Consider the following 10,681-nt stretch of genomic DNA (forward strand, 5'->3'; position numbering starts at 1 on the left):
TAATCGTTAGATCATAAGAGCGAGCCATCATATCGCTAACAATTTTTTCTCCTCATGCCATCAGAGTACTTGTAAGTATTGAGGTTTGACTGAGCATCCGGCGGGAACACGCTGGATTGCTTCCGCTGGCTGTAGCTGCGACGTCTGACTACGACAGAACCAAACAAGCTGGTCAGTTCTTATGTGGTATTTTCCCTAGTGTGATTTCTCTGCTCACTGTCGCTACTACGATTGTTGCGGCTCATAATTGGCCTGCTTATCCAGATATCCTTGGAGGAGAAGGTGCAACACTTCGTTGCCTTCAGTCTGGATGTAGCTCTCTATGGTGCTATGCTTTTGTTGGAGAGTGTAGTCAAGGTGCTGAATGATAGCGTTCAAATAATCACGAGCTGGAGAGAAGACTGTATAATCGATGGCATTGGCACAGTACGCGTTCACAATAGACGGTGTTATGGAGTTATTGGTTTGACGATGTTATATCACTATAAAACCATCTCTTTTTCGTTACCTGATATATCGAAAACCATGATGTTTTAGCGGCTGCATTGTCGTATCAAAAAAGCCGCACTCAAATCATTATTTATGCAAACGGGAACCTGATTACCATCTGACCTAAACCTCCTTCTCGTCTAAACCTACACTACCTAGTTTCCTCAAAGTAGGAGGTGCATCATGGGCAAGAACAAAATTCAGTTTCAAAAAGGCATGAGCCTTGTAGAGTTGCTTTCAGCAATATGGCCAAGAACAACAATGCCGTGGTCAGTTTTTCAAATGCCAGTGACTGAATTGGTTTGAATGTCATCTGTGTTGTTGCCGGAAGTATGGAGCCATAAAAACTCGTTAGTTATACCAGTGCAACCGCTGCCGTCACTATACATCATTGACCAGTGGCACCATTCTTGAAGCAGGCAAACTGCCATTTACCATTTGGTTTCTAGGCATATTTTTAATGACCCAAACCAAGAATGGCATATCGGCCATGGAACTCTCGAGACAGCAGGGAATCTCTTATAATGCTGCTTTGCGCTTTGCGCACAAGCTTATGCCGGTAATGAAAGAACTGGATGACAGCCGTCCCCTGCGGGACATGTGCAGATGGTTGATTACTACTGGATTGGTGAAAAACATGGAGGCAAACGTGGAATAGGTTCTGAAAACAAACACCCATTTGTTGCAGCCGTGCAACCCAACGAGGAAAACTACCAGCTGTATATGCGTTTCAGCATGGTCACCAGTTTCCGGGAAAAGGAGCTGGAACTCTATGAGCAGCAGCTCAGTGATAATATCTGCTGTGTTGTCAGTGATGGCCTCGGTGTATTCACAGGCATAGCCGACGCCGGGCACATATATACAACAGTGGTGACAGGTGGTGGTCACGCATCAATGGCTAATGAGTTGTTTACGTGGGTCAACACCATGATCGGGAACGTCAAAAATTATCTGAAAGGCAGTTACCACAGTATTAACCCTAAGCATCTGCCAAGATACTTTGCTGAATATTGTTATCGATTCAACCGGCGCTTTGATTTGAAAGCAATGGTATTAAGGCTGGGTTACATGGCTGCGCGAACTTGGCCCATGGTAGCAAGGCTCCTTAATCAGGATGAGTAACAGTAGTAATCATGGAAGGAAAAGAGAGAAAAGAGTACCATTATGAAAATATGATGACGCCTTATGAACAGCTGAAATTCCTGCCAGATTGGCAACAATATTTGAAGAAAAGAACTACGCCACTGCACTTGAGTCAAGTGCGTAATCAGTGAACAATAACGCAGTGCCTTAACCACTCCCGTCCGGCAGAGAATCGCTATTTAAAACCATGTTTGAACTAAAGGCCTGAAATCATTGGCTTACGCTCTTTTCAGGATCATTTTAGGATTGGGAAATACTATTCCTAATAGTGGTGGTGGAAGATAGTCAGACCTATCTTGCTAACACTTTGCCAGATTCCCATGGCCACCTTGTTAGACTCTCCCATGAGTGTCTTCAGGGACCGTTCTTCACCTCATCTTTCAATAGCCTAATCCCCCTTATAGTTTAATCAGTGCCTAGCTTTACACAGATATTCCAGTATATGGATAAAGTCCATGATGATGGTTGCCTTAACGTGAATTCGACGAGATAATCCCTTGCGTTACGTAGGATTAAGCCTTTTGTACATATTCATATCACAGGAACATGGTGATTTGAGTACTTTGTTGGTTGGCAAAGGCTCCGGAGGAGCAATTTGGCACTTCTTAAAAAACATCATTATGACTCAAGCCCTTAAAATCCAAGGGCTGTAGCCAAAGTTGTAGTGTTGAACTCACGTTGCCTTCACGCCCTTCTTTTTCATAATCTAGGTAATCAGTTTTCGCTGGTGATGGTGCTCATCAATAACAATGAACAACTACCGTTTCTGCTCCGTATCTCGCCTGAGCGATTCCTCGAAAGCTTCTTCTATCACGGCTTATGCCTCTCTTTCTACACTGCCCACGCTCTCTTATTCTTGGTTGGAGGGCGGGAGTTAACAAATGTAAGTTAGACGAGATAATTCCTTGCACTACATAGGATTCAGCCTTTTTGTACATATTCATGTTACAGAAAAGGAATGATTTGAGTACTTGATTAGGCTTGCAAAGGATCCGAAGGAGCCATTGGCACTTTTCAAAAAACATCATTAAGCCTAAAGTCCTTAAAATAAAAGTTCTGTAGCCAAAATTGAAGCGTCGAACTCACGGTAACAACGTTGTCTCTCTTCCGGTCCCTATCCATGACCGATTCTGCCATTCGAGGATTGGGTTTTACCGTATAACCGGTGGCTACCCCTGTGTCATTCGTGTGCGATCTTTCTTCTTCCTGACTTAGCCTAGTTTGCAGCTTCTGCTGACTCTTCTGCACGTCCTTCCTAGTTGCTTCCCTCAACCATTCTTGGCGCATCACCCAGCCCTTATTGTCAAAACTGAGGATATGCAAGTCTTCTGTTTGCTCAATCCCAACCTTGCGCTGTTCGTAAAAAACCTCAAAGGTTTGAGCCATACCAGCTACCAGTTGCATAGCCTGTCGTTTTCCAACCATACTTGAGCAACTCTCACGATATCGTTTAATCGTTCGATCATAAGAGCTATCCATCATATCGCTGATAATGTTTTTCCTCATACCATCAGAGTACTGGTGAGTATTAAGGTTTAACTGAGCATCCAGCGGAAACACGCTGGATTGTTTCCGTTTGCTGTAACTACGACAGAACCAAACAAGATGGTCAGTTGTCTGGAGGTATTGTTGCTGACGTAATTTCTCTGCTCACCGTCGCTACCAGTTACCAACGATTGCTGCGGCTCATCATTAGTCTGCTTATCCAGATACCCTTGGGGGATAAGGCGCAACACTTCGTTGCCTCCAGTATGGATATGGTTCTCTGTGGTGGCATGCTTTTGTTGGATAGTGGATTCAAGGTGCTGAATCTAGCGTCCCAATGATTACTAGCTGGTGAGAATAATAAATAATCTGGGGGGATTTGCGCAGGATGCGGTCACAAGAGGCGGTGCTATGGAGTTATTTATTTGACGACGTTATATCACCATAAAACCGTCTGTTTTTCGTGACCTGATATATCGAAAACCATAATGTTTTAGCGGCTGCATTGCCGTATCAAAAGAGCCGTACCAAAAGACGATCTGGCTGATATGGGCAAACATGCTAGTCGGCAGAAGATTCGTCGCTTTATGGATGAAGCAAACATCGTCTGCAAAACCAAACGGAAGTTTAAAGCAGTCACAAATTCCTGCCATAACAAACCAGTGGCAGGAAATGTGTTAGATCGAGATTTTCATCTGGCACAGCCCAATCAGGCGTATGCTGGCAACATTACATATGTGTCACTCGTGAGGGTTGGCTGTACCTGTCTGTCTTCATCGACGTGTGCTACAAGGGCGTTGTGGGTTGGTCTATGAACGATAGAATGACAGCAATGCTGGTCACTGACTTGCCGGGAATGGCGATGTGGAAGAGCAGGACACAGAAAGGTCTTTTGGCTCACAGTTGGTACGGTTCTTTTGATACGACAATGCAGCCGCTAGAACATCATGGTTTTCGATATATCAGGTCACGAAAAAGAGACGGTTTTATGGCGATATTAATGTCGTCAAACCAATAATTCCATAACACTGTCTTTTGTGAACGCATCCTGCGCAAATACTCTCGATTATTCATTATTCTCACCAGCTAGAGATCATTGGGACGCTAGATTAAGCACCTTTAATCTACTATTCAACAAGAGCATGGCACCATAGAGAACCATATCCATACTGAAGGCAACGAAGTGTTGCGCCTTCTCCTCCAAGGGTATCTGGATAAGCAGACCAATGATGAGCTGCAGCAATCGGTGGTAACTGGTAGTGACGGTGATCAGAGGAATTACGTCAGAAACAATACCTCACGACAACTGACCATCTTGCGTGGTTCTGTCGTAGTTACAGCCAGCGGAAGCAATCCAGTGTGTTTCCGCTGGATGCTCAGTTAAACCTCAATACTGATCAGTACTTTGATGGCATGAGGGGAAAATTGGCAGTGATATGATGGATCACTCTTATGATCGAACTATTAAACGACATCGTGATAGTTGCCATGGTATGGTTGGAAAACGACAGGCTATGCAACTTGCAGCGGATATAGCTCAAGACTTTGAGGATTTTTACGAGCAGCGCAAGGTAGGGATTGAGCAAACAGAAGACCTGCAGATCCTCAGTTTTGACGGTAATAGCCTAGTGATGTGCACGGAATGGTTGAGTGAAGCAACATGGAAGAACGCGCAAAATAGGCAGTAGAAGCTGCAAACCAAGCTCAATCCGGGAGAGAAGAAAGATCGCAAACGAATGGCTCAGGTAGCCACCGGTTATACAGTAAAACTAAATCATAGAACGGCAGAATCGGTTATGGATAGGGATCGGAAGAGGGACGACGTTGTTAAATACCGTTCTCCAGCCAAGAATAAGAGAGTGTGGCCAGTGTAAAAAGAGAGGCGAAAACCGTGATAGAAGAAGCTTGCGAGGAAGCGCACAGGCGAGAGCTGGAGCATAAACGGCCGTTGGTTATTGTTATTGATGGGCTAAATCATCAGGGAAACTGCTTACCGGGATTATGGGAAAGAATGGAATTAAGGCAACCATCATCATGGACTTTATCCATGTATGGGGATATCTGTGGAAAGCCGAGTACTGCTTACACGGCAATGGGTATCAGTATATTGAAAGCTGGTGGCAGAACTGTTCATGAAGATACTCATGGGAGAGTCTGACAAGGTGGCCAGAGGAATCCGGGCAAGTGCGAGCAAGAGAGGTCTGACCAAACTGTAGGCCATTGATAAGTGTATAGACTATCTTCAAAAAAACTGCCCCATGCTCTGCTATGACAAGGCGCTGGATTCCGTCTATCAGATTGTCAGTGCTGTCATTGAGGAATCTTGCCGTCATTTGATCAATGACCGTATGGATCTGACTTGGGCAAAGTGTAGTTTGCAAGAGGCAGAGGCTGTGTTGAAGCTACGATCACTGAATTCAAGTGGAGATAAGCAGGCGTATTGGAACTGCCATAAGGAATGCTCTAGCCTTCGTAATCATGGAGAACTAAGAATGTGGCGTGGTAGCAAGGGAACCAACCCAATAGTTTTTAATGCGACGCTCACCGCAAGTTTGGCGGCTCGTTTTATGTATGCCTTGATATGTACCTTAAATGCCGGCCTTCTTTGGATCTTTTCTACTCAGGACGGGAACGCCCATCGTAATAGCCTGCGCAGTATATCGACATAACCAAGTACATGGCTCTGATACTGAAGCTATCCTGATGGTCTCTAATAAACCGGAATCTTAGATACTTCCTCTCACAAAGAAGGCTGCCGCCTTTTTTAAGATGAAATGCACCTCTTTAAACCTTGCTACTTCATTTGCGTAAACGTTTCAGCTCGTCGTGTACGTGCTAATCAGTCTTCTCTACTTTTCCAAGTGACTTAGATCGATGATACTGGGTAATCCAAGTATGCATGGTATAAACGTTAACACCAAGATCTCTGGCAGTTTTAGTGACTGGTTGATCTGATTCTACAGCCAGTTCTACAGCTGATTACTTGAACTATGCCGTATAAGGTTTAAGTTTCTTTTCTGACATATGGACACCCCTTAGGGGGCTTGGATACTACCATAGTCTGTGTGCTAGGATAACTATAATCACTTCATCCCAACGCGATGTTAGACTTTTCTGTCTTTCCAGCAAAGTCGTACATTCCCTGATTTGCATGGTATTCAGCCAATACGACCATATTACCAAACTCTGGGGAACTGAGAATAACGCTCAACTTACACGGTGGTAGCTGGCAGATTAAGCATAATTGTGTTGCGCTAACGTACACTATTTACGCTGTAACCATTGGTAAGTCAGGGGTTTTAAACTTTCATGGTCTCTAAAAAAGTCAACGTAGCGTATATTTATGTTTTGGTATGAAATTGTCTTATACCTGCTCCCAACTCAGTGACCCATGTAACCTGCTAGGGTATACTGTGCGGTTTCGTTGTTAATCCTGCTTCGCCAAAATGGTGTTCATTGGTAAATACAGGTTGAATACAGGAAGTAAGGGAGTCTGAGCCTCTCCATGCAGTTGATCCGCGGATTGCACAATATCAGGCCAAAGCATCAGAGATGTGTGGCCACTATCGGGAATTTTGATGGTGTGCATGTGGGCCACAGAACTATTCTTGAGGCTCTTCAGCAACAGGCTTTTGAGCTGGATGCCAAGGTATGTGTAGTCACCTTTGAGCCTCAGCCTAGAGAGTATTTTTATGGTGATGCAGCGCCACCAAGGTTGTCAAGCCTTCGGGAAAAGCTGGAGCTTCTGGCTGAGAATCATGTGGATCAGGTTCTTTGCCTGCCTTTTAATGATCGGCTTCGAGGCCTCAGTGCAGATGACTTTGTGTTCCATGCGCTGGTGGATGGTCTGGATATTCGTTATCTGATTGTTGGTGATGACTTCCGATACGGTTGTGACCTCAAAGGGGATTTCGCTCATCTGGAGCGGATGTGTAAGCATTACGGTTTTGAAATCTGTGATACCCAGACGGTGTTAATGCAACAGGGACGGGTCAGCAGTACCCGTATCCGCGATGCACTTGCGGAGAGTGAGCTTGGCGAAGCTGAGCATATGTTGGGCAGGCCATTTACCATGATTGGACGTGTGGTAAAGGGGGAGCAGTTGGGCAGGACCCTTGGTTTCCCTACTGCAAATATCCGGGTGTGTCGCCGTCGCCTGCCTTTGTATGGAGTATTTGCGGTTCGTACCATGGTTCACGGGTATTGTTGTAATGCGGTTGCCAATTTGGGTGTCAGGCCGTCAGTATCAGGTGTCAAGCCACTGCTTGAAGTACATATGCTGAACTTTAAGGGAGACTTGTATGATCAGACCTTACGGGTAGAGTTTGTTGCAAAAATTAGGGATGAACAGAAATTTGAATCGCTTGAAGCCTTGCGGGCAGCGATTGCTAATGATATTGAAACAGCTCGCAAGCTTCTTCAAATGAATAGCTGTGATGATTAGTCCGTAGAGATTCTGGTAAACAACTATGTCAGACTACAAGCATACATTGAATTTGCCGCAGACCGATTTTCCTATGCGCGGCAATTTGGCTAAGCGTGAGCCTGAAATACTCAAGCGCTGGTATGACATGGATCTTTACGGAGAAATTCGCAAGATCAGCCAAGGGCGGGATAAATTTATCCTTCACGATGGCCCTCCATATGCTAATGGCGACATCCATATTGGTCATGCAGTTAACAAAATTCTCAAAGATATTATTGTTAAATCCAAAACCTTGAGTGGTTTTGACGCCCCTTACGTTCCTGGTTGGGACTGTCATGGTTTACCTATTGAGCATAAAGTAGAGGGCATGCTTGGCAAGGCAGGTGATAAAGTAGACTTTAAAACTTTCCGGGAAAAGTGTCGTGAGTATGCGGCGAAACAGATTGATGGCCAGCGGGAAGATTTTAAGCGTATGGGTATCTTGGGTGATTGGGATAAGCCATACCTGACAATGGATTTTCAAACTGAGGCTGATATCATTCGCGCCTTGGGGAAAGTCGCTGAGAATGGCCACTTAGTAAAGGGTTATAAACCTGTTTACTGGAGTGTGGTTGGTGGTTCTGCTCTGGCAGAAGCGGAGGTTGAGTATCAGGATAAAACCTCGACTCAAATTGATGTTTGCTATGCGGCCATTGATGAAGTAGATCTGCTTAGTGCATTCACCTTTGAGTCTGAAGATCATGGTAGCGGTGAAGTTTCGGTGGTTATCTGGACTACCACTCCATGGACACTACCATCTTCTCAGGCAATAAGTATGGGAGCTAACCTTGATTATGCTCTGGTAGAGTGTATTGTAAGTGGCAACGCTCCAGCTCGTTTGATTTTGGCTGAAGCTCTGGTAGAAAGTGCCATGAAGCGCTATGGCATTGAGGACTACGCCATTATTGCCCGTGGGAAAGGTGCTGCCTTTGAAAATAAAAAGGTTGCCCATCCATTTTATGATCGTGAATTACCTTTGATCCTTGGTGATCACGTTACTATTGATGTTGGTACAGGTAATGTTCATACTGCACCGGATCACGGGGTTGATGACTTCAATGCAGGACGTAAGTACGGTATCGGCACGCTGAACTATCTTGATGATAGTGGTTACTATCGGGCTAGTGTTGAGCTGTTTGCCGGGGAACACGTTTACAAGGTTGATCCTAAAGTTGTTGAAGTTCTGGTTGAGAACGGCAGACTGTTGGCTCAAGAGAAGTTTACTCACAGCTATCCTCACTGCTGGCGTACCAAAACGCCATTGATTTTCCGTGCTACACCTCAGTGGTTTGTCAGCATGTCTAAAGAGCGCCTGCTGGATACAGCGATGGGCTCACTGAAAGGAGTGGTGTTCACGCCGGACTGGGGCCGCAACCGAATGGAGTCCATGCTGGGTCAGAGTCCGGACTGGTGTATCTCCCGTCAGCGTACCTACGGAGTACCAATTGCTCTGTTTATCCATAAAGAGACGGGAGAGCTTCACCAAGATACTCAGGCGCTGATTGAAAAAATTGCCCTGAAGGTTGAGCAGGAAGGGATGGATGCTTGGTTTGATCTGGAACCAGCGGATATGCTCTCTGCTGAAGATTCTGAGCAATATATGAAAGTAACGGATACTCTGGATGTCTGGTTTGACTCAGGTGTTACCCATTATTCGATTATTCAGCGTCGTAAAGAACTGCTGTTCCCGGCAGACCTCTATCTGGAAGGTTCCGATCAACACCGTGGCTGGTTCCAGTCTTCCTTGAAAACCAGTGTTGCCATGAATGGTGTGCCTCCCTACAAAGGTTTGCTTACCCATGGCTTTACGGTAGATGCTAACGGCCGTAAGATGTCCAAGTCTCTGGGGAATGTTCTTACACCACAGAAGGTCTTCAAGTCACTTGGTGCTGATATCCTGCGTCTCTGGGTCTCTGCCACCGACTATACCTCAGAAATGACGGTGTCTGATGATATTTTGAAGCAAACAGCAGACAGCTATCGGCGTATCCGAAATACAGCGCGCTTCTTGCTTTCTAACTTGACGTGGTTCAAACCGGAAACTGATGCTGTTGCTTGGGAAGATATGCTGTCACTTGATAAGTGGGTAGTTGATCGTACCCTGAAATTGCAGAATGAAGTTGTTGAAGCTTTTAACAGCTATAATTTCCTCTTGGTGTATCAGAAAGTTCATAATTTTTGTTCACTGGATCTTGGTGGTTTCTATCTGGATATCATCAAAGATCGTCAGTACACCACGCAGTATGATAGCCTTGCCCGTCGCAGTTGCCAGACAGCGATGTACCATATCATTGAAGCCTTTGCCCGCTGGATGGCACCAATCATCAGCTTTACCTCTGAAGAAATCTGGGGAGCGATTCCTGGTAAGCGCGGGGAGTCGGTCTTTCTGGAAACTTGGTATGAAGGGTTGAATAGCCTAGAAGGTGACGAGCTTGGTCGTGAGTATTGGAATGCCATTCTGGAAGTGAAAACCGTGGTCAACAAAGCTCTAGAAGATGCCCGTGTTGCTGGTGTAATTGGTGGCTCTCTGGAAGCCGAAGTTACCCTGTTTTCCGATGAAAATCTGACTGATAAGCTGAACCAACTGGGGAATGAGCTGCGCTTTGTACTGATTACCTCGGCAGTAACTGTTAAGCCTTTGGCTGATTCAAGTGATATAGCGGTTACTGAGTTGGTAGGCCTGAAAGTACTGGTAGAAAAATCCGGATACAAAAAGTGTGACCGCTGCTGGCATCGTCGTGAAGATGTGGGAACCATTGAGAAGCACCATGATCTTTGTGGCCGGTGTGTAGAAAATGTTGAAGGTGGTGGAGAACATCGCCAATTTGCCTGATATTTTCAATTGGCAAAGTAAATACGTGGCAAGCACCGGGTATTTTTTTGAACAGTAGTCTATTTTACTACTTGCTTTATCACCATGGGCTGTTGTCACTGGTTAATGTCTGATGGATTTCGGTAATTAGCACTATCCATTGGGCGTTAATGGCACTTAGTATTCAAAAGACTAACTCAGGTTCTGCTGACATAAGGTTGTCGCGATAAGTGGTTCGCAAAGCTGCCTGCCACAAGGCGGGATGCTGCTGGCGCAAATCAGCGCGA

General features: G+C 45.3%; 1 protein-coding gene across 1 annotated transcript; it reads left to right on the forward strand.

The window, feature by feature from the left end:
• Positions 1 to 7,688: 7,688 nt before the first annotated feature.
• Positions 7,689 to 10,415, forward strand: LOC311329320 (isoleucine--tRNA ligase-like; the record flags this gene model as incomplete). Its single annotated transcript, XM_084463180.1, has 1 exon — positions 7,689 to 10,415. The coding sequence occupies one exon, from the start codon at positions 7,689 to 7,691 to the stop codon at positions 10,413 to 10,415; it is 2,727 nt and encodes a 908-aa protein (XP_084319306.1).
• Positions 10,416 to 10,681: the final 266 nt, after the last annotated feature.

The sequence above is a fragment of the Borostomias antarcticus genome, assembly GCF_949987555.1.
Source record: "Borostomias antarcticus genome assembly, contig: scaffold_77, whole genome shotgun sequence".
Lineage (NCBI taxonomy): Eukaryota > Metazoa > Chordata > Actinopteri > Stomiiformes > Stomiidae > Borostomias > Borostomias antarcticus.